Genomic DNA, 25,819 nt, shown 5'->3' on the forward strand with positions numbered 1-25,819 from the left:
GGGCACATCTTACTGCAGATTATTGGGGGCACTATAGGGGCATCTACTGAGGCTAAAAAAGAAGATATTTTATATGGGGGCTCTGTATAGGGGCATTTTATACTGGGACACATTATGGTGGGTACTATGGGGAAGGGGGGGCACTATGGGGGTCATCTACGGGGGCACTGAGAAGGGGTATTTTATATTGGCACATTATGGGAACATTAGCTCAACTGGGGGCATTACAAATGTTTTGCATATTATAAGGAGAATTATTACTACTGGGGGGGCATTATGGTGGGCTTTATTACTCCCCCATGGTATGACCCCCTAGTAGCAGCACCAGCCTCTCCCTGCTCTGCTATCCCTCTGCCCTTTCTCCAAATCCTTATTATGAAATCTTTCTCATTAGGTTAAAGCACAACATCAGCTCCGCCGAGCCCCCGGCCAAAGTGTTGAAGTGGCGTCCGAGATCCCCAAGGGCCAAGTCAAGTAACTGTAAGTTTTTATGGGGGTTCTACAAAAGAGCTATCGTGGGGCAAAGTTCATATTCGTGTTTACACACGTGTTTTAAAATGAATGCTTTCTCCTATTATAAACAAGTAAATAATGACGCAATGCTGTGGGGCTGGTGTGCAACTTTTTCCAGGGCTGGTTTTTATCCCCAGTCCGGCCCTGCACTCAGTGCATTAAAAAAGAGAACTTCATGTAATCAAAACTGAAGAAAAATCACTACTGGATGACATCCCTACTGTATAAGCAGGGGCGGACTGGGAACTTAAAGTGGCCCTGGAAAAAATACTAAAAGTGGCCCCATTTTGTAGTCGGGTCCAAATTCATGGAAGGTGGTACATTATACCACCCTAATGGAGCCAAATTCCAAAGTCCATCAAAAATTCCACTGGCTAGCCATGAGGAGGGTCCAGGCAGCCCCCTGGGCATACCCCCCCAGGGCAATTTCCCTGTAAGTAGTGTTGAGCGAACTTGTGTTTCAAGTTAGGTGTACAAAGTTTGGGTTATTTAAGAATTCCATTATGCATTCCGCTACCACAGACCATAACTTATGGTCCGTGGTAGCATAATCCATAACAGAATTCTTAGATAACCCGAAGCTTGTACGCTGAACTTGAAATGCAAGTTCGCTCATAAGGTCTATGGCCAGTCTCTCCCTGTGCATAAGAGGTCAGACCTGGTGTCTGCTGTTGGGGGAAAGTAGTCTTGGTGCATTAAATATTGACTGGGAGGTAAGCTCAGGGGCATAGCTATAGACGGTGCATACGAAGACACCAGTATTATAGAAAGTGCATGCTGGTCAAGTTACACCTCTGGCTGGAGGGTTTGGTCGAGATTATGGCATGGGGGGGAGGTGCCATTTCAATTTTTGCCTCAGGCAGAACGAGGGCTATGTGCTTCCCTGCCCCTGGCCACAAAGCACTGAGAGAGGGGGGCTCAAGCTGAACTCTTGCACCAGGGCCCATGAGCCTTTAGCTACCCTACTGGGTAAGCTGATGTCCATTCTCCTCTCCCTATGGCAATAAATTCCAAAATGTTCTATTTAGTATGTTCGAAAACGGGGTTCCAACCCTTAGTAATGAAAAAAAGATTCAAAGTCTTATCTCTTGCTGCTAGGAGTATCTGGGAAGGACTAGATGGAGCTGGGTGATGGAGGCCCCTAAGTGGTTGAGCCATCTAGGCAAGTGTCCTTTTCGTTCCTTTATATCCAGACCAGAACCTAATTTACCACCGCCTGTAAATGGTAGAGAAAAGAATGCAACTGATTTGATATTTTTCCATGCAAGTCAATACAATCCCCAAGGTGATATTCATGATTCTTTATTATAATCTAGCACCAAGCAAACAGTAAAATTTGCTGTGATGATCGTCTTCCTATAACTTGTCTTTTTTGATAAAGACTGATTTATGCTCCATTCATATCTTATTTTTCTCCTTCATCTAACATATACATTGTGAAATATATTTTAGACAAATGCCATAGATCAGTTCACATCATGCTTGTGATTTACGTCACAATGTATGCTTGCGTTGTACTATGTGCCTGCATGAGCCCGATGAAAGCCAAACGTTTGTCCTATCTGTCTTCTTCTGAACAATATATATCAGTATACTGGTAAAAATGGATGGAATAGCATGCTATCCATTAAATAATGTAATGGGCCCTATCGGTGATGGATGCTACCGCATTTTAGGACAATATTCTTGAGTGCATCTTGCCTTCCATTTCTCAGCTTTTTTTACTTACATTCTTGGTCTTATTTTATGAATGCTACATACATCTTTGATACAGCCCCCCTTCAGACTAATTTACTTGCAGAATAAATGAAAGCTCATAACAAGGTCATGTTCTTAGACGCTTTTACAAATGAGCTGTTTACCTTTATTGTAAACATAGATGTTCATTAAATGAAAGGGCAAACAGGAGAAAACTCAAAGGAATGATGTAACTTCCTCTCAGCAACAGGAAATAGAGCGGTGGAGATAAGTCTTGTCACTTTGTACCCATTTATCACGTATTTCCAAGAGTTGCCTTCTAGGAAAAAATACTTGTACAGGACATTCATTTCTAAAGTACAGGCAAACATCATTTAGCTGAAAACAGATTCCAAGAAAACATAGAGCATGTAATAAGCCTAACACCAGAAGTCAAAGCGGTGCATATGCTGACAAGTTCCTTGTATCTTTGCCTTTGAAGAAAGCCTAACATTGTGATTGCTATCACTGTGGAAATGAAAGCATTTCTAAAAAACACATTAAATCCTACAAACTAAAGGGGTTGTCCGAGATTTTGATATTGATGGTCTATCCTGAATATAGGTTATCAATATCAAATTGGTGGGGGTCTGCCTCCTAGCACCCCCACCGATCAGCTGTTTGAAGAGACTGCTGTGTTCTGGGGATGCCAGGAGTCAGACCCCCACCAATCTGATATTGATGACCTATCCTGAGCTACTGAACACACTAGCATTACCGTTTTCATTAAGACTGAGGCCACGTTAAAGATTTTAGTTGACTATTTTATTCTAACACATGAAACAGTCTACAGCGCTCTGAACATTGAGAAGCAGATTTCTAGGACAACCGTTTTGATAATTATATCTCCTTGAGTCCATTTAATAAATGCATCAGTGACAAACACCATAGATACATTCTCGGAATATCTCTTCAAAAGCAGACATGCCATTGCAATCATCCATAATAACATCTCATCCAGGATCAAGCAAAGCAGGAATTGAACAAGTAATAACTGTCAGCCAAGAGCTTTTTCCCTTACAGTGGGAGAAGTGGTCTTCTAACTATTTATCTAGCAATACTGTTGGATGGGCTGAAGTCCAAGAGGACCCCAAGCATTAATTTCAATGTTAGTGTAATTTGAATTGCAGGTCTCACTATAAGAAAGACTTGTTTGGAGCTTCCAACAAAGGATCCCTCAAGCTGCTGGTCTTGGAGGACCACAATCTGAGATAGAGCTGTACTGAAATTATTGTTTTAAAGAATTTACCCTACTGTACCTTTACAGTGACAGGTCAATGTATTTTCTAATTTTGTAAATCATATTCTTTTGTTCAAACTGTGCATATATCAGGAGACCCTAATCATTAACATATCTGAGCCTATAAATATATCTGAGTCTTTAAGTGATCTTGCTACAGTCACAATCCTGATGATGCCACCCCATTTGATGACCATGTGTAAAGGGAAGTAGTATTTGAAATTCTGGAACTATAGAATTTTTATATAAACAATTAATTTCAATGGTTTCTCGATTTGGCAGCAAATGACCACCTTGTGTGTAGAAGTCAGCACCATCATATTACTATGAGGTCAATAAAGCCGATGACACATTATGGGTGATGTATCTGAGTACCTATAAATAATTTTCATGTTTTATGACCTTAAACATTTTTTTACCCTCTGTCCAGATGGGCTTTCTGCCTTCCAGAACTTTCTGAAGATGGAATTCAGCGAGGAGAACATTGAGTTCTGGATGGCTTGTGAGGATTACAAAAAGACCAAGACCCCAACCAAGCTGGCTTTAAAGGCTAAGAAAATCTATGAAGAATTCATCCAAGCAGAGGCTCCCAGAGAGGTAAATAGATAAAATAGAGGTATACTGACAAAATTTTATTTTACACTTAGAGGATCTATGCGTATTTGTATAATTCAGTAGACTTTTATGACTTCTCTGCTATCAGAACAGTGCCAGTATGGCCTTGAGCTAAACTACTGACTTAGGTCACGACTAGAGTTGAGTGAATCAAAGTATCTGAAGTGGACTTCAATCCAAATTTTAGGGAAAAGTCAATTCGTTGTGAAGCCGAATTTCCTCGTGCTTCGTGGTAACAAATCAATTTTCCCTGAAATGTAAAAAAAAAATCATAGTCACCTCATCCATTTGACTGTCAAGAGGCCACCGTGGCCATCGTGATTGAAGATTGCACACAAAATATTATGCGTGGTGATGTTTGACACCATGCGCCACGCAAGATTTCACATGGGATCTTCAATCAAGATGGCCGCGACGGCCTCTTCACGCTCAAATGGATAATTTGAGTCTTTTTTTTCAGATGCCGCATTCAGTGATGAATGCTAGGATATGCCATCAATGTCAGATAGGTGTGGGTCCCACCTCTAGGATCCGCTCCTATCTCCAGAATAGGACCCTCTTGCAGTCAGCATAGAGCAGCTGTGCATGGACAGGCACCCTTCGTTCACCAGCATAGGAGTTCTGATAATATATTATAGAGTGAGTATGTTGAGATCAAATGTGTTAGGAATATAGTGAGGGTGCTCACTTTCTTGTGTTGTGCTAGATAAGGCACAACACCAATGGATAATAGCCAAGTGCCAGTTCAACTATTTCTGGCAGTCCCATGGTGGTGGAAGTAGCGTTGGTACCACTTGTGCAGTACGCTCTCTATTTATCGCTAGCTGACTTACAAAAACAGTGCTCGCCAGGCTACTTTTGGAACTCTCCTCGAGATGATGGGGAGCTCGATGCGGATGTATGTGCACTCTGCTCTTGGGCTTATGCACACGACTGTTGTTGTTTTGCGGCCCGTTTTTCACGAATGCGTTGAGGTTTTTTTCCTGTGATTTAAGTCCTCCTCCATTCCGTTATTCCACAAAACATATCCGTATGGTTTCCGTATGCGATCCGTTTTTTTGCGGATCGGAAACAGTAACTTAGTCACCAAACACATGAGCAATATGGACTTGGCATAGCATTTCTACAGTATGGATCCGCAAAATACAGATGACATACGGATGTGTTCCGTGTGCGTTCAGTATTTTTTGTGGACCCATTGAATTGAATGGGGCCTCAGACGGTGATTTGCGGGCAATAATAGGACATGCACTACTTTTTGAGGAAGAGAAATACGGAAACGGAGTACGTTCCGTTGTTTTTGCGGACCCATTGAAGTGAATGGTTCCACATATGGTCCGCAAAAAACGGAACGGAAGTGGAACGAAAATACATTTGTGTGACTGATCCCTTACTTTGAGGGTGCTGATCTGTAGATCTGGAGGTGAGACCCGCACCTATCTGACATTGAGGGCATATCCTAAGTGCTTGTGATAAGAACATCTGTACATTTACATTAACCTAAAAAAAAGTACATATATTAAAGATTTGCAAAGAGTAACTCGTATAATAATGAGATTATATATACTGCTCCATGTAGTTACATGAGACAACTGGCATGCATTCAGTGATAAGCTTACTCCGTACAGCTCTACAGGTCCTTCTAAAAAAATTAGCATATTGTGATAAAGTTCATTATTTTCTGTAATGTACTGATAAACATTAGACTTTCATATATTTTAGATTCATTACACACCAACTGAAGTAGTTCAAGCCTTTTATTGTTTTAATATTGATGATTTTTGCATACAGCTCATGAAAACCCAAATTTCCTATCTAAAAAATTAGCATATTTCATCCGACCAATAAAAGAAAAGTGTTTTTAATACAAAAAAAGTCAACCTTCAAATAATGATGTTCAGTTATGCACTCAATACTTGGTCGGGAATCCTTTTGCAGAAATCACTGCTTCAATGCGGCGTGGCATGGAGGCAATCAGCCTGTGGCACTGCTGAGGTGTTATGGAGGCCCAGGATGCTTCGATAGCGGCCTTAAGCTCCTCCAGAGTGTTGGGTCTTGCGTCTCTCAACTTTCTCTTCCCAATATCCCACAGATTCTCTATGGGGTTCAGGTCAGGAGAGTTGGCAGGCCAATTGAGCACAGTAATACCATGGTCAGTAAACCATTTACCAGTGGTTTTGGCACTGTGAGCAGGTGCCAGGTCGTGCTGAAAAATGAAATCTTCATCTCTATAAAGCTTTTCAGCAGATGGAAGCATGAAGTGCTCCAAAATCTCCTGATAGCTAGCTGCATTGACCCTGCCCTTGATAAAACACAGTGGACCAACACCAGCAGCTGACATGGCACCCCAGACCATCACTGACTGTGGGTACTTGACACTGGACTTCAGGCATTTTGGCATTTCCCTCTCCCCAGTCTTCCTCCAGACTCTGGCACCTTGATTTCCGAATGACATGCAAAATTTGCTTTCATCTGAAAAAAGTACTTTGGACCACTGAGCAACAGTCTAGTGCTGCTTCTCTGTAGCCCAGGTCAGGCGCTTCTGCCACGGTTTCTGGTTCAAAAGTGGCTTGACCTGGGGAATGCGGCACCTGTAGCCCATTTCCTTCACACGCCTGTACACGGTGGCTCTGGATGTTTCTACTCCAGACTCAGTCCACTGCTTCCGCAGGTCCCCCAAGGTCTGGAATCGGTCCTTCTCCACAATCTTCCTCAGGGTCCGGTCACCTCTTCTCGTTGTGCAGCGTTTTCTGCCACACTTTTTCCTTCCCACAGACTTCCCACTGAGGTGCCTTGATACAGCACTCTGGGAACAGCCTATTCATTCAGAAATTTCTTTCTGTGTCTTACCCTCTTGCTTGAGGGTGTCAATGATGGCCTTCTGGACAGCAGTCAGGTCGGCAGTCTTACCCATGATTGCGGTTTTGAGTAATGAACCAGGCTGGGAGTTTTTAAAAGCCTCAGGAATCTTTTGCAGGTGTTTAGAGTTAATTAGTTGATTCAGATGATTAGGTTAATAGCTCGTTTAGAGAACCTTTTCATGATATGCTAATTTTTTTAGATAGGAATTTGGGGGTTTCATGAGCTGTATGCCAAAATCATCAATATTAAAACAATAAAAGGCTTGAACTACTTCAGTTGGTGTGTAATGAATCTAAAATATATGAAAGTCTAATGTTTATCAGTACATTACAGAAAATAATGAACTTTATCACAATATGCAAATTCTTTTAGAAGGACCTGTATATCTCCTGCTTCTATTCATAATGTAAATAATAAGGCTGAGTTCACACGGGCGAGATTTCCGCACGGGTGCAATGCAGGAGGTGAACGCATTGCACCCGCACTGAATCCGGACCCATTCATTTCTATGGGGCTGTGCACATGAGCTGTGATTTTCACGTTTCACTTATGCGTTGCGTGAAAATCGCAGCAAGCTCTATATTGTGCGTTTATCACGCAACGCAGGCACCATAGAAGTGAATAGGGCTGAGTGAAAATCGCACGGTTGCTAGGAGACAATCGGGATGGAGACCCGATCATTATTATTTTCCCTTATAACATGGTTATAAGGGAAAATAATAGCATTCTTAATACAGAATGCATAGTAAAATAGCGCTGGAGGGGTTAAAAAAATATATATAATTTAACTCACCTTAATCCACTTGCTCACGCAGCCGGCATCTCTTCTGTCTTCTTCTTTGCTGTGTACAGGAATAGGACCTGTGGTGACGTCACTGCGGTCATCACATGGTCCATCACATGATCCCTCACCATGGTAAAAGATCATGTGATGACCGGAGTGATGTCATCAAAGGTTCTATTCCTGTACACAGCAAAAAAGAAGACAGAAGAGATGCCGGCTGCGCGAGCAAGTGGATTAAGGTGAGTTAAATTTTTTTTTTTTTAAATGTAACCCCTCCAGCGCTATTGTACTATGTACTATGCATTCTGCATTAAGAATACTATTATTTTCCCTTATAACCATGTTATAAGGGAAAATAATACAATCTACACAACCCCGATCCCAAACCCGGACTTCTGTGAAGAAGTTCAGGTCTGGGACCAAACAATGCGATTTTTCTCACGCACGTGCAAAACGCATTACAATGTTTTGCACTCGTCCGCAAAAATCGTGCATGTTCCCGCAACGCACCCGCACCTTTTCCCGCAACGATAGTCTACTATAAATGCTGATCTCAGTCAGTCTATAGTCTATCGTAAATGCTGAGGTCAGTCAGTCTGTAGTCTAGTGTAAATGCTGAGGTCAGTTATTCCATCGTCCATAGTCTAGTGTAAATGCGGAGATCAATTATTTCATAGTCTACTGTAAATGCTGAGGTCAGTCAGACCATGGTCTAGTGTAAGTGCTGCAGTCAGTCAATCCATAGGTTAGTGTAAATGCTGAGGTCAGTCAGTACATAGTCTAGTGCAGTGGTGGTGAACCTATGGCCCAAAGTCTATGGTGTACCAATATGCCTTAGACTTTTCCTGCCATTTATCATCGCAGGGCGCACTATGAACAGTACAGGCAGCGCACTGAATGTAGGCAGGTTATTATAGCTAAATGATAAAGTACATGGGATATATACTATAGTGGACTGTTGTATTTATGTTAAATTGCTGTGTTGGCAATTTACCATAAATAAGTGGGTTTTGGGTTGCAGATTGGACACTGTGTGTAGAAGGTTCTCCATCACTGGTCTAGTGTAAATGCTGAGGTAAGTCCATAGGCTAGTGTAAATGCTGCAGCCACTTCTTTCTTCACTTTCTAGCAGCATGGTCTGCAGGCCTCAGCCCCAAGTGATAGCATCCAGAAATGCTGCCACCTACTGGTCTAAATAATTATCTCTCCTCTAAAGTAGGAGAGATATTTATTTCAGCATACTGATGAAGCCTATGTAGGTCCCTTCTCTCGTGTCCGGGGCAGTGCAAGAAGCCTTGATACCAGGTACAGCCGCTGCTCCCTCTTATTAAGGGATGTTTAAGCCGTGCAGTTATGTTTTGGTTTAGTTGGAATAAGAGGATCAAGAAGAATATATAGTAGGAAGTTAATGAAATTAAATAATACAGTATAAAGAAGGATAATATTCCACAGACAGGCATTTTTTAAGTCCCTTCCCTTTTAGTTTGGAAAGTCCTCCTAAAAATATATATTTCATTTTTATCAACACTTAAAGTGACCCTTAGGTTCAAGAAAAAATTCACATTACCTGGGAAACAAACAGAACACTTACCCGATGCCCTCCTTTTCATATTGTTATCTGCAGATCCATCAATCCTGCGTTCTTCTTCTGCCATCCAAGATGGCCACAACCCTTCTCAGATTGCCTGATGCACACTTCCTGCTTTCCTTGGATTGGCCAGCGCTGCTCACATGAACAGTGATGGCCAATCCAAGAGCAGGACAGGATAAGTAGGAAGGGTCTTTGGCTACCGATGCACAGTGTACATTAGACAGTCTCAGAAGAGTTGTGACCATCTTGGATGACAGAAGAGGAGCCTGAGAATTAGCAAATCTGCAGCTAAAAAAGAGTGAAAAGGATGGCGCCATATAAATGTTCTGCTTGTTCTCCAGTTAATCTATTTTATTTTTTGAACCAGAGGGTTTCTTTAAACTCAGAACCACTTAATTCCACATGAATGCAAACCATACAATGGGAGGAAATTCAGCATTGTGCATAGTGTTTCTGGCACAGTATAGTCTTTTCAAGGATAGAACTACCTCTTCATTGACCACGGTGACTTGTACAAAGGAGTCTAATGGCTGAGAACCTTAGAAAAGCCTGGAGCTTCCTGTATGCAATCAATGTATGTGATGTCCCTTGATAAATAGTCCTTTCGCTAATACTTTCACACTCACAGAAGTATCGTATTTAAAGTCAATATTTCATACCCTTAAAGGGATTTTCCCACAAAGAACACAACAAGATAGGGAATGTGTCTGCTTGGTGGGAGTCCAACCACTGGTCCTTCCACCAGTCATGAGGACGGGGGTCTGGTGTACCCCTTTTTGAATACAGTGATGGTCGCATAACTTTTTTTTTTTTTACCGTTCATCATTTTGCTATAATGTTTTATTCACATTATTAGCTTTCACACAGACGAAGGCTTCCTCTGAACATCACTCTAACTTTTCTATCATCAGTAGAAATACATTAATATAGCTCCTGCCGCGTTTTAGCTTTCAGACTTCAAGGACTCTGAGGGCATAGGTGACACATTTACGCAAGTCGCATCCTCTGATTAAAGGTTTGCTTTAAAATATGAGCTAAGAGAGGACGTTGGAGACAGGCTGAGTATTCGTGCGGGGAAAGTGCGCATTTACTGTCATGCAGCAAAACAAATGACCAGAGCACAATGTGTTCATGCGATGGAGGGAAGGGAATTTCTTTTTCAGTCGTTTTTTGTTGGAACAAATTTTAACCCCTTAATGAAAAAGCCTGTTTGGTATTTAAAGAAGTTTTCCTAGATTCATATATTGATGATCTGCCATCAGGATAGGACATCAATATCTAATCATGGAGGGGGCTGATTTTTTTTAGTTTTTGCACCATTTATGTTTCTCACTAAATAACCGATTAAATGAGTGTATTAGGTTGCGATGGTAGCGTGATTAGCTAATTACTGGGTTTTTATGTTTTTGTTTTTATGACATATTTAAAATAATTGTGTTTTTTGTATGTTCTTCCTGAATTTTATGTACATTTGAAAATTTTCTTTTATGATATATTTTGAATTAAATTGAGGAACAAAGGGGAAGATTTATAAGCGATTTGTGCTCTGCTCTTGATATCCCCAGCGTTGCCAGAGGATGCTCCTCGTTTATGACAAAGCACAAGCCTCATCATAAATGAGACATCTCATGCACCTAAACAGAAATCTTCGGCAGCTCAGAGCTACAGGAGATTTCTGGCTTAATTTTCTCTAGAAAACTGCCGTAAATGAAGATAAATATGTTGTGGTGGCTGGTGACTAGTGTTAAGTGAATTGAAGTTCACAAAATTCGCAACAAAGCCGAATTTCCTCGTGCTTCATGGTAACTAATCAATTATACTCACCTTATCCATTTGCTCATGAAGAGTCCACCGCGGCCATCTTGATTGAAGCTTTCGCGCTGGATCTTGAATTGTGAGCAAATGGATAAGGATACGGTCAGTATTTTTATTTATTTTTCTAACAGATTAACCCCTGACAACCCTCAATGGACATCCCAGGTGCCACGATCAACAATAAACGTGGCATCTGAGGGGTTCAATTACGGGGGGCAACACCATCGCCGTTCCCAATTTTTGCACCCGCTACTCACAAAGAAACTTCGCTAATCTCTACTGGTCACACCCCCTTTGTAACTTTTTTCTGTGTGTGTTTCTAACTTTTAAACGTTACTATTCTAGTAGTTTGTTTTAGTAGATTTACCAGCTAACATTAAAGTTCCTCTTAAAATGGGTTAAAGCGGTTGGGATCCTTATAGACGACTGGACACTTTAACCCATCGGAGCTGATCAGCACACGTAACTACGGACACGACCGCATAGACGGTGATCAAAATTATTCCTAATCCATCATAGGAGTCTTGAACCAATCACAGGTAGAGACTTCACCGGCGCCCTGATCACGTGGAGTGCCGGCAAAAAGCGCAGGACGCCACCCACACGTGGGACACACAGCGGCTACCTGGGAGCAGGATTACCGTAATCACATCGCAGACTTTGAACATCGGGAGATATCCCACAACCTTACATTGGGTAAAGACCTCCCCGGCGCCCTGATCACGTGTAGTGCCAGCAAAAAACGCAGGACGCCAGCTACACGTGGGACGCACAGCGGTCTCTTGGGGAGCAGGATTACCGTAACAACACCGCGGACCGTGAACATCGGAAGATATTCCACAACGCCACACCGGGTGAGTGCACTGACCCACGGTGGGACGCCACCACGGACAGTTACACACGAGCCGGACCCCAAACAGTGAGTACCTCTGGATAATTATACTCACGGATACAGACGTGGACAAAATTGTTGGTACCCTTTGGTCAATGAAAGAAAAAGTCACAATGGTCACAGAAATAACTTTAATCTGACAAAAGTAATAATAAATTAAAATTCTATAAATGTTAACCAATGAAAGTCAGACATTGTTTTTCAACCATGCTTCAACAGAATTATGTAAAAAAATAAACTCATGAAACAGGCATGGACAAAAATGATGGTACCCCTAGAAAACACAGAACATAATGTGACCAAAGGGACATGTTAATTCAAGGTGTGTCCACTAATTAGCATCACAGGTGTCTACAACCTTGTAATCAGCCATTGGGCCTATATATATGGCTCCAGGTAATCACTGTGTTGTTTGGTGATATGGTGTGTACCACACTCGACATGGACCAGAGGAAGCAAAGGAAAGAGCTGTCTCAAGAGATCAGAAAGAAAATTATAGACAAGCATGTTAAAGGTAAAGGCTATAAGACCATCTCCAAGCAACTAGATGTTCCTGTGAGTACAGTTGCACATATTATTCATAAGTTTAAGATCCATGGGACTGTAGCCAACCTCCCTGGACGTGGCCGCAGGAGGAAAATTGATGACAAATCTAAGAGACGGATAATCCGAATGGTAACAAAAGAGCCTAGAAAGACTTCTAAAGAGATTCAAGGTGAACTTCATGCTCAAGGAACATCAGTGTCAGATCGCACCATCCGTCGTTGTTTGAGCCAAAGTGGACTACATGGGAGACGACCAAGGAGGACACCATTGTTGAAAACGAATCATAAAAAAGCAAGACTGGAATATGCCAAACTACATGTTGACAAGCCACAAAGCTTCTGGGAGAATGTCCTGTGGACAGATGAGACAAAAATCGAAGTTTTTGCCAAGGCACATCAGCTGTATGTTCACAGACGAAAAAATGAAGCATATCAAGAAAAGAACACTGTCCCTACTGTGAAACATGGAGGAGGCTCTGTTATGTTCTGGGGCTGCTTTGCTGCGTCTGGCACAGGGTGTCTTGAATCTGTGCAGGGTACAATGAAATCTCAAGACTATCAAGGAATTCTAGAGAGAAATGTACTAGCCAGTGTCAGAAAGCTTGGTCTCAGTCGCAGGTCATGGGTCTTGCAACAGGACAATGACCCAAAACACACCGCTAAAAACACCCAAGAATGGCTAAGAGGAAAAAATTGGACTATTCTAAAGTGGCCTTCTATGAGCCCTGACCTCAATCCTATTGAGCATCTTTGGAAGGAGCTGAAACATGCAGTCTGGAAAAGGCACCCTTCAAACCGGACACAACTGGAGCAGTTTGCTCATGAGGAGTGGGCCAAAATACCTGCTGAGAGGTGCAGATGTCTCATTGACAGTTACAGGAAGCGTTTGATTGCAGTGATTGCCTCAAAAGGTTGCGCAACAAAATATTAAGTTAGGGGTACCATCATTTTTGTCCATGCCTGTTTCATGAGTTTATTTTTTTACATAATTCTGTTGAAGCATGGTTGAAAAACAATGTCTGACTTTCATTGGTTAACATTTATAGAATTTTAATTTATTATTACTTTTGTCAGATTAAAGTTATTTCTGTGACCATTGTGACTTTTTCTTTCATTGACCAAAGGGTACCAACAATTTTGTCCACGTCTGTATATCACACAAATCAGTGATATAACTGAGATATTAACGTTGGGAACAATGTTGCAACACCCATAAGAACAAAGTCGCAGCCTCTATAAGGACACAATACTAATCTTTAGTGACCAATTTCTAGTGATATATTTGCTCTTATCAGTATAACAAATTGTGTTTCTCTATATTTTATTATTTATATTTATAATTTTTAAGGTACTATATTTTATATTGTCTATTTCTATCCTATCTATTGTATGCGTAATTTCATGATCTAATAAATTAGTTACATTAACAGACCTGATATATGACCACAGATATTGAGTGCTCACTATAATTTATACATTTCTTTACTGTTAACTCCTTGTGTGGTTATGGTGAACCACATCATAGTTAGAGCACCTAACCTGGGAAGCAGAAGGGTGAGCCACTATAAACTCATACTAACCGCAAATATAAAGATGTCACCAAACTAGTACATCAGCTGAAAGATATTTATCGTAATAAGTATGCAGATTGTTTTTGGCTTCCCGCTGCTCTGTCGCATGCAGACATATGAAAAATAACCAAACCAAGCCTGCCAAACAGCTGGGTTAACTCCTCTTGAGTCAGTGCAAATCACAGCCGCCAAAAAGAATAAAACCAGAACAAATATGGCCACAACAGTGGATACCTTCACTATTCTTGTCAAGCAGTTAACAGGGCCTAAAGTGTTATAAACAAGTAGGCGATGGCTTCAAACCAACATCTAAAATTAATCATACTACGTTGTTCCCCATCATCAACAGAGAAAGAATGCTACTTAGCGTACCACAAACAAAGTCTTCAAAGGGTCGGGATAACATAGGCTACGCAATGCTTTCCTATTTACTTCCTTAAAGGGACTCTGTCACCAGGAAATTCACTGTTACACCAGGCACGATGATTTGTAGGGCTAGCTCAGCTGAATGTAATACTGTAGTACCTTTTATTTAGCCATCCATTGCTTCATTCTGGAGAAAATGTACTTTTAATCCTTATGCAAATGAGCAGTTAAGTGCACTGAGGGCGGGTCCAAGTCACTGTGTGCACCCTGTCTCCTCCTGCTTCCTCTGCCGATCTCTCCCTCTACTTCTTGATTGAAAGAGCCTGGTGAGATGACTGTACAAGAACCTGGCCGAGTCCATCAAGAAGTAAAGGGAGGTGATGGTAGAGGAAGCAGGAGGAGCAAGGGTGCACACAGTGACTTGGGACCACCCTCAGTGCACTTAACTGCTCACTTGAATATGGATTAAAAGGATATTTTAGACACAATTAATCAACAGATGGTTAAGTGAATGGTACCATTACATCATCAGGACACCACAGGTTACTATTACAGTATTAGGGACCCAAACAAAGAGGGTAAATGTATCATGAGGGGAACATTTGAAGTCAGTTTTGCTTAAAGGGGTTATGCAGTTTGTTTAAACTGATGATCTATCCTCTGCATAGATCATCAGCATCTGATCAGCGGGGTCCGACACTTGGGACCCCCGCCGATCAGCTGTTTGAGAAGGCAGCGGCGATATAGAAGCGCTGCGGCCTTCTCACTGTTTACCGCCGGCCCAGTGATGTCACTACTAGTATCAATGGCCTGGGCATGGCTAAGCTCCATTCAAATGAACAGAGCTTAGCCCCGCCCAGGTCAGTTGATACTAGTCATGACGTCACTGGGCTAGCAGTAAACAGTGAGAAGGCGCCGCTGCCTCCTCAAACAGCTGATCGGCGGGGGTCCCGGCTGTCAGACCCCCGCCGATCAGATGCTGATGATCTATCCAGAGGATAGATCATCAGTTTAAACAAACTGCAGAATCCCTTCAAGTCTGTGTACTTTATGCCATATTTATCAAATGTCACATGTTTAAACTATACAGGAAAGGACGGAGTCTGAGGGATAAATTGGTCCATAGCCCCTATCAGCCTCCAGCAAGAGAAGGAGAATGGCTAACATGATCCCCGAAAGGCATGTTCAGGTGCGGAAAATGTGTGGCATGTAGCCAAGTAAGGGTACTTTCACATTAGCGGCAGGGGAGTCTGGCAGGCTGTTCTGGCGGGTGAACAGCCTGTCGGAACCGTCCTGCTGCTAGTTCACGTGTGCCCCCAGACTGCTGCTCCGTCCCCATTGACTATAATGAGGGCGGGGCGGAGTTCCGGCGGCAGCACGGCAGCGCACGGCAAGAGGAATTTGCATGCTCAAAGACAGGGCTGTATATAAAATCAAGGATTTTATTAATTGCCAGACAACAGGAGTGGTCTACCTGGTACAATGTAGCTGTCCACTAGACTACATTGGGAAAACCAAAAGGGAACCTAGACAACGTATCCGGGACCACTATAATGATATTGTAAATAAAAAGGACACATCTGTGGCGAGACACATGAATATGGTACATGGAGGGGACACAAACTGTATTACATTAATTGGAATTGAGCATATTCCGCAAATGCGGAGAGGAGGAGACTGGGACAATAGGATCCTGAGAAGAGAGGCAAGATGGATCTTTACAATGCAATCCACTGCACCAAATGGACTGAATGAGATGCTATCTTTTAAGCCATTTCTATAATCCTGCTTACATGTGTAAGATCCCTTTAAAAATCATGGGGCCAATTATTTACACAGAAGAAGATGGCACCTCAAATAGGGGGAGTATGTGCAACTGTACCCCCTATGCCTAGGAAATCACAGCTGTAGTAATGATAGCTATACCAATGATATATAACAGCTTTTATTCATAAATACTGACGTATCCATCCAGGAATGTGCGAGTCCTGTGCGCCCATAATGTCCTATACATCCTCCCATATGTGTAGGTTAACCACATATGGGATCATAAATATGTAAACACAGTATCATCAATGTCCCGAAAATATGAATGATGAGGCGGCCAGGCTGGCTGCCGGAATGTCTAAGATAGATCATGCTGCGATAGTACATTGACATCTGGAATAAATTCTATGTGAGCGATGCTGCGCAGGAACTGATAATAGTAAGTACTCCTTCGCTGCCCATGACATTGAATTGCCCTGATGATCAGATCAGAGGCGAATCTGGCGGCCAGGGATGCGTCGGAAGGTCCCCATGACAACAGGCCCGCCCCCCTGTGCGTCACGTCCGCCTAGAGCAGGGATGGGCAAACTGCGGCTCTCCAGCTGTTGTAAAACTACAAATCCTATCATGCCCTGCTGTAGGCTGATAGCTGTAGGTAGACTAGGCATGATGGGATTTGTAGTTTTACAACAGCTGGAGAGCCGCAGTTTGCCCATCAGTGGCCTAAAGGCAGGAGCAGGGAGCGAGATCGCATTGAAGAGGGTACTCCCGGATCCGCCCCTGCCAGCCCAGTCATGTTGACGTACATAGGAAGGGGAGGTCTTATGCCTTTAAACTGAAGGTAATTCAGCTACCATGTTGCCACTGCCTTATTCTTATGCTGAGACTAGACACATCACTTCCTGAGGAGTCCTATATCATAGGCGAAATGCGTAGAAGCAATCCAGCAGACGCAATCCAGCAAGAACTACTTTAGCAAAGAGAAAGTGAGGATTGTGGTTTAGACCAGGCTCGAGGAATCCTGAGGCTGGGGGTTGCTCCGACATACAGCCATGCTAGGTTTCCCTAACCTGAGACTAGGGACTGATAGGGAAAGCAGCTATAGGCCGGAATGATTTATGAGAGCCGCCAGTTATATTGACCCCCGCCTGAAGCAAAAGAAGGAGACCTGGCTACTCAATCCCCTCTTGCATTTTTAGTTATTACCTTACCCAATTAATTTTTAAATTTACCTAAATAAAAGTTACTTTTTATCTTTTGCTAAGGCACACTCAGTTTATACTAAATAAAATGTCACATAAAACAGTAAGTACATAAAAAAAATTGGGCTGGGCATAACATTTTCAATAGATGTTTCCTCAAAAACGGAACGGATATGGAAGACATACGGATGCATTCAGTATGCATTTAGTTTTTTTTGCGGACCCATTGACTTGAATGGAGCCGCGGAACGTGATTTGCAAGCAATAATAGGACATGTTCTATCTTTGAACGGAAATATGGAAACGGAAATCATACAGAGTACCTTCCATTTTTTTTTGCGGATCCATTAAAATGAATGGTTCCGTATATCGTCCGTATATGAAACGCAAAAAATGGAACGTAAACGGAAAAAAAAAAGGGTAATAAAGACCAAAGAGTTAGCCAAAAAAAAGGCTGGAGCTGCAAATAAGAGTTGTTTCACAAGATGTGTGGTCCAGCCGGATAAAATGTTTTCCTAAGGGTTCCGAACTTTAGAATATAGTAAGTCCTTGCCCTACCATTCCCATTTCGATGCTTCCTGCTCCCTCTTAGCAAGTGGAAAGGATCGGCACTCGACTAATATTTCGCACGGGAAAAGTGCGAACTCCAAGACAGCAGTAAAGGAATCCCAGCGGACAACAGCTTCTTCAATTCATATGCTTGATATTTATTCCATCAATATTACAATAATTGGAAACGTTTGCTGACGAAGGCTGGACGGGCCGAAACGCGTCCAATTATTGTCATTTTGATGGAATAAATATCAAGCATATGAATTGAAGAAACCGTTGTCCGCTGGGATTCCTTTACTCCTGCTCCCTCTTGACACAGAGGAAATGACTTCTTAGCCAATCACTGTCTGATATGGGTCACCGCTGCCGCCAGTGATTGGCTGAGCAGTTGTTTCCTGTGTGATGAGAGGCAGGAGGAAGGAGAGATGGAAGCCCTGGCTTGGACTTGATCCTAGGATATCAATGTTGTAAGGAAACAATGCTAACCATGAAGCTACTATGATAACCCAAACATCAGTCATGATAACCAGATGCAATAAAAGCAGGAAAACTTGTATATATGAAATTAAACATCTGCTGCTTATACAGGTTACTTGTGGTGAGCAGGAACGTGACATAGTGGCTTTATTGTCTGAATGTTGTCTGGACAAAGTGTAATGAGGGGTAATAAAATATATACAGTATTAATAACTGACTATAATTAGCTGACTGCATGAAGAGATGTTTAAAGGGGTGTTTAAAGTGTTTATTACTGATGACCTATTGTATCCTCTGGATATGTCATCAGTATCTGACCGGTGGGGGTTCGACACCTGGACTCCCAGCAATCAGCTGTTTGAGAAGGCACTGGCGCACACAGTAGCACCGCGGCCTTCTCTCTGCTCACCAAGCACAGCGCCTTCCATTTGATAGTAGCTGTGCTTCGTATCAGCCGCATTCACGTCAATCGAGCTGAGCTGCGCCTAGGCCACGTGACCAATGAACATGATGTCACATGACCTAGAAAAAGATGGAGAAAGCCGCAAGCGCCACTGCCTTTTCAAATAGCTGATTGGTGGGGTTTTTGGTTGATGGACCCCCACGATCAGATAATGATGACCTATCCAGAGGATAGTAAACAAAAAAATAACTCTCAGAAAACCACGTTAACAAACCTGATCCACCAAAGATACAGATGAGTGCATGGCCCTATAGAAATAATAGGTCAGAGTGGTATCTGCAAAAAATGGGGATAGCACACGGATGAAAAAATACCGTTATGTGCTTAAGGCCTTAGGCTGAATTTACACCGTAGTCACACAATTTGATCTAAGAGGCCTATACGGCTGCATAAGTCTGCCATATGCTGCACTGTAAACTGTTTTTGGTACAAAAACATATCGCATGCGCAGTATAAGGCCGCCATGGAGCCCTGGTTTCTTCATAGGGTATATTTGCATTAATAAAACTCTTTGTTTGGCAATGAACTGGTGAATAGCTCTTGCCTCCCCGTGCCAGGTGCACTGCAAGGAAATGTGAATTTAACATCAACATTAATAGCTGCTGCGCTGGTTTCTATGGAGAAGCTTCAAAGGTCAGAAGCAAATTCAAATCAAGATCCAAAGACGTAATTAAGAAGCAGTGGTTTGTTTCTACAATGTGCAGCTACTGCGCAGGACGTGCGCGGCGTTCACCTAACTAAATCGTAGCCGTAGCTGTAAAACTGATGTCAGTAGCAATGCTATGTACTGTATAGCTACATATTGGATTTGAACCCTTTGATGACCAGGCCTGGAAAGGCCTTAAAGGGGTTGTCTCACCTCAGATATTGGTGGCATGTCGCTAGGATATGCCACCAATGTCAGATAGGTGAGGGTCCCACCTGTGGTACCTGCTCCTATCTCCAGAACGGGACCCCCGAAGCGAATGGAGGGCAGCAGTGCACTCGCAGATACCCTCAAAGCATTTCTGAGCTCGGCTCAGTGCCCGCACTTGAGGAACACGATTTACAACAAAAAATCTGCTGTGGATCAGTGGCAAAATCCCACATGAATTAGATGTGGATTTCTTGAGGATTTGTTTTGGATGTCCCCCTGTTCATTGGAAAGTGCAGTAGAAATCCACAACAAAAATTGACTTGCTTAGGGTGTACAAGTTGCCCCAGGGGTCAATTTACATTGTGGATTTTATAACAGCGTTCAAACAAGATTTCTTCAAATCTCGTCCACTTTGCTTGTACTGTCAAATACTGCTGATTTGCCACACGCAAATCTACACTGGCAAATCTTCTGCAGTGCCTCAGTCCCGTGCGGACTTACATAGGACAGTCTGATGACAGATCCGTGTTAAAAAGCTGATTTAGTTGATTGTTCCTTATTTCTCTTTTGTTTAAATATTACTGGAGTATTTTCCTGTTTAGCAGAAAACTAATCTGGCCATGTCAAGTCACTCCATGTATGGACAAAGTCTTGATATAAGCGTGTGCTTCTTGGCTCCTTTTCTATGTTTGATTGTGTTTCTCAGTTCTTAAAATTGTTTCCAGAAACTGGCCAGTTTTGAAGTTCTTTTAAAGAACCTTCATAAATAATATATAGTCTAGTAGCCATGCCAAAATTAAGCTTCAGATCAGCCCTTCTTGGTGAACTTCTCTAACCTCCAGCAAACATGGAATAGACACCTACCTGACTACCTGAAAAAGGGTTTTCTATTTACACCAGGTTGAGAAACAATGGTAAAATAGAGCCAGAACCACTGGGTGATAGATCAAGCCCTATTTCCTACACTTTACCAATATTCCATATGTCTAGAACTCTACCTCAATGCAGAGGTAATCACGGCCAATGTTGTACACAGTACAATATGATATATTTATCTTTTAGGGTGCCTTAATCCGCATGAAGAGACTTATAATCAATACATGCTCCTCTGGAATTCTGGGAAGAAAGGGATGCAAAAGACCTCTTAGGAAGCTCTGTCTCTAATGCCACCAGATATCAGGCAGCTATCCTAAAAGTCAATGTTTGACCGTTTAAATAGGCCCTGAGGCATAACTTGGGATATTAAATAAGCCAGCATCTCATCTGCAGACAGCTGTTTCGAGATGATTGCCCCTCATCATTGCATAGCAGATAATACTGGCTTAACTGGGTGAGAGGCCTCAGTCAGGATTTGGGGGAGGTGGGTACCGTTGGCGAGGCTTCAGTGGTATACGTTGGGTAGATTGGCATATGTCATCCAGAGTGTATGGGAAATGTACTGAATGCTGTACAGTTGAAAAAAGGCATGTCCTCTCAGACAGAGGCCAAAAGGCACTTTTTTAGCCACCAGTAGTGTAAACTGAGCCTTATAATCAGGGGCATAGCTATAGAGGGTGCAGAGGTAGCAGTCGCTACCGGGCCCAGGAGCCTGAGGGGGCCCAAAGACCCTTGTGCCACATAAGAAGACACCAGCATTATAGAAAGATACCAGTATTATAGAAAGTGCATGCTGGTCAAGTTATAGCTCTGGCTGGAGGGAAGGGATTAGGTCAAGAATTTGGAATGGGGGGGGGTCTACTGTTTCAATTTTTTGCTGCAGGCAGCATGGAGGCTATGTGCTTCCCTGGCCACAAAACACTGAGGGAAGGGGGGCCCAAGCTGAACCCTTGGATCAGGGCCCATGAGCCTTTAGCTACGCCCCTGCTCATACTAATGTATAATCTGAAATAATATCAACATTTCCCATGGCTGGATGGTGAGAAATAAACAATATAATATATTAGTTGATGTATGATAATAAAATGCCCTAATTCAACAGAAATATTTGCTTATCAAAGACAAACAAAATTAGATTAAATTCTACTATGAAATCTGCATTTCTGATATATTAATAAAATTTATAATATTTATAATATTCGTATTAATGATATCCTTATAGTATATAAGGACATTTCAAAGATTGCAAGCTATTTTATTGGCAAAATGACCACACCAAGTCTGCAAGACTCTTATGAAATTGCATCTGTGGCATATCAGTGCACTAGTCCTGAAGAAGGGCCTTGGTAATTGATAGTTCGGTGTATTAAGTCTTTATGGCATGCAATGCCTGACAAGACCTTCAGGATAGGTCATAGATATTAGGTTGGTGGGGCTCTGTTACCCATCACCCCTATCCCTCAGATGTCAGTAGTAGCTCCTGGATACAGAAAGAACACAGTGGATGGAGCCAGAAGAAGAAAACACAGTGGAAATGGTTCCAAGAGACTTATCTCCAGAATAGCACATACCTCATCTCCATTCATTCTCTGCCTCAATGAGGTGGCCTGGGGTATTGAGGATCCATGGTTTAGGAAAGTGTGCATCACAGAGGTGGGATCCATATCTTTCAGATATTTATGTTATAAAATAAATTGTAAAAATAAATTATATGGTAGAAACACCACTTTAATGGTCAGAAAGTATTAGTAGGCTGATACAGTACTGTCTCTAGGGAGTAATGGAGAACTGCTCCTCTGCCAGAGACCATGAAGTGACAGATGAGATGCATACAGAGCCTAATCTGTGTGCATAGTGCTACTATTCTGCCATATCTAGGCTTCCAGCAGTACAGTAAAGCTGTAAAAAAAAGAGAGCTGTCATAAAATCCCACAGCCTCTAATGGTGAGATGACTCTGTTCATACCTGCACAGGAAAGCTGAATAGTAATCTGGCAAAAACAGGAAATGTCTAGTGGCCTTTGTATAAAACTAGAATAGTTAATTTCATATAAAGAGTCATATATACAATAACAAGTATTTTTTATGCTTACAAATTAAAATAAACACTATGCTCTATATTCCCTTTAAATTGTTCACATTTAAAATAGATTGTTAGAAACATATTACAAGAATACTAAGCCCAATCAGTGGTTAATGAGGAGAAATTTCTGGCTAATTTTATATGAGCACTTGGCATTCAACACGTCGTAGACGTATTCCCGTCTAAACATCTAGCCCTAAGACAGTTGAGTCCTTTCACAAATTAAATGCTGCACGTAGTGAATGTCAAAGACTTTGCTTCCCATGGTGATCTACCCAAGCAAGACACAGATGTTTTATCCCAGTACAGCTGATCCTGCCACATTCTCCGGATGTAGAGTCTCCCATGGGGAGTCATGGTGACCCTGCCTATGCTCAGACACTTGTGTAAATATTTAGTGCTGCAGCTCGTGACCTGCGGTACTGTGAAAAACGGCATGATGAGTCTAGCTGGAGCATAGCCAAATGTGAAGCTGGCAGCAGGCTATCTTCAAGAGAGTATACCTTCCCTTCGTTGAAATAACCACTGTGTTGAATGGAATGATGTGCATTTAGATAAACTGAATGTATATGTATACTCTGGCTATCAGGCATGTTTATACAAAGCTTCTTAAAAAGCAGATCTTTGTCTGTGAAAGTGATTTTTAGTTTACATCAGGCAAGGCTCATTTCATGCACAGGGGTGGACTTAAAACCTAAAGTGGACCTAGAAAAAAAACTAAAATGTTGTAGGTGGGTCCAAATTGACAGAAGGTGTGGCAACACAAGTACTGTAGATGGGGCCAATACAAGTTGGCATGGTCAGTAATACCATAATGCATCACAGAATGCCATCTGACAGAACCAAATACCACAGTGTAGCACAAAATACCTCCCTAAAACCTGTCCCTCTGTGGTGACCATCAATTGTTGCCACATTCAGTTTTGCTCCTCCAATTGTCTCTAATATGGAGCAGGAGGCTTAGGAGGTGAGATGTGGGCACAACACCAAGCCAGCCCTACCTTCAGCATGCTGTCTGGACTTCCTCTAATAAATGACCACTATGGATCCCCCAGTAGTATGTACCTGGCCAACAGCATTAAGGAGGGCTATGCGACCCTGTGGCCATCTGCCCACTGGGAAAATTCCCTTTAGGGTCTATGGCCAGTCCACCACTGACCACGCATTTGCATTACATCAGAGGTAAGCCTAAAAATGGTTAAAACACACTATACAAAGGGATTCAACTGGATATCTTTTATCTCATCTGCCCAACTGATTTTGTATTCTTTTTACAAAGATATACTGTACAAACCTATACATTTGGATAAGGCCTCATTCACACGACCGTATGTGTTTAACGGATCCGCAAATATGCGAAAAAACGGAACGGATGCGGATCCGTTCATACGGTCGTGTGAATGAGGCCTAAGTCTGTCATTGACTTCCGATGTCAAAACCAAGCATAAATGAATTTATACTTTTTGTATTACTTTGAAAAGCATCACATCCTATGCTTTTGTATAGTCAATTAAAAGGTGTACAGATGTAAACCCACCAAATATACAGTATGTCAAAGCATTCAGATAACAACAAATCCAAGCACATGTACTGTACGACTGTGATAGAAAGTTTCTCCAATAAAAAGACTTTAAAAGTATACAAGTAGAAGTAAGTAAGGGTCAGTAAATAATAAGCAGAAAAGTCTTTTAAGCCTAGTATGTTGGGATATATCTTAGTTTGTTAGGCTAAGATTTTATTGCAAATGTTTGCCATGTACATACATCCTTCTCTGGACGTTCTTAGCTTCAGTTAGGCCAAGGCCTGCTCATATTCTCATGTTGGCCAATGAGCTTAAATATGTAGGCCTGAGATTCTTTACAGATGTACCAATCTTACTGTAATACTTTCATTCACATACTTTCTCTGGGATGCCAACCAAGATTTATAATTCAGTGTTTTTTATTATAACATTTTCCACTCTTTTATGTTTATCATAAGAAACGGATAAAAAAACAGATATACAGTCATCGCTGTAGTTACAATGGCCTCAGGTTACAAATTACAATATCTTCAATCTACCATGGTCTTTCCTGGTCCATTGTAACTTGAAGCCACATTCAGTATACAATGCCACCGATCATCTGCAGCGAGCCCCTGAGTAGTCGGTGCAGAGGATAAGAGAGGTAGTGAACCTGAGGAGATGCTGCACCATGGTCTCTTTTTACTTGATACAAAATATAACTTGTGGTACATCCAGTAGTAACAAATTCAAAGTGTAGTTTCTGGCACTAATTGAGCAGGCATGGAGACAGGTTGCATGACTGTAAATGGGCAATTGTGAGCATAGGTGTCCACTGTAAGGTTCAGGCTTGAACTTTATCTGGCCTAGTGGTAGTTTTGGTGATAGGTGTCTGAGCTGTAGTCCCCCACCCTGCAGCAGTGTCTGCAAGGGACAGACTGCGAACTTAAAGTGTCCCTGGAAAGTAGCCCCATGTTGTAGGTGGGTCCAAACTGACAAAAGGCAGGGCAACACTAGTAGACAGGGCCAACATATATAGGCAGGGACAACAGAAGTAGGCAGGGCCAGCAATACTATAGTGCAGGACAATATACCACCCCAGCAGTACCAAATACCACAGTGCAACACAAAATACCACCACCTGCGCCACAGTATTCAACTGTATTGCTGTCCTGAGGATTGCAATATAGTTGAATTCAGAAGGGCACCTGCGGACACTGGCCAGATGCATAGGAGAGTGTCAGATCATTATGTACCTGACTGGAGGGCTCGGGCGGCCCCCTAGGCATCGGTCCACTGCAAAATTTCACTGTAGGGTCTATGGCTAGTGTTCTCCTGGTGTCTGTATTTTGCTGTTCACTCTTTTGTCTTGTCTCTCAAGTGCTTTCTTGAATTTAAAACATATTGATCTCTCTGGAGAACCAAATATTGTTCCTAGAAGCAGGAGCTCTGGAGTGTGCTCCTTCTCCTGTCATTAGCTGCACAGCAACTCCCCATCCTGGCAGGAAGTAG

General features: G+C 42.2%; 1 protein-coding gene across 1 annotated transcript in view; it reads left to right on the forward strand.

Moving 5' to 3' along the window:
• The window catches only part of RGS5 (regulator of G protein signaling 5), a 147,148-nt gene that overhangs the window by 104,638 nt on the left and 16,691 nt on the right, over window positions 1-25,819 (forward strand). The window contains exon 4 of the mRNA XM_044301736.1: window positions 3,921-4,087. Within this exon, the coding sequence (XP_044157671.1) occupies window positions 3,921-4,087 (167 nt within the window). The remainder of the gene's footprint in view (window positions 1-3,920; window positions 4,088-25,819) is intronic.

This window comes from Bufo gargarizans, chromosome 7 (assembly GCF_014858855.1).
Source record: "Bufo gargarizans isolate SCDJY-AF-19 chromosome 7, ASM1485885v1, whole genome shotgun sequence".
Lineage (NCBI taxonomy): Eukaryota > Metazoa > Chordata > Amphibia > Anura > Bufonidae > Bufo > Bufo gargarizans.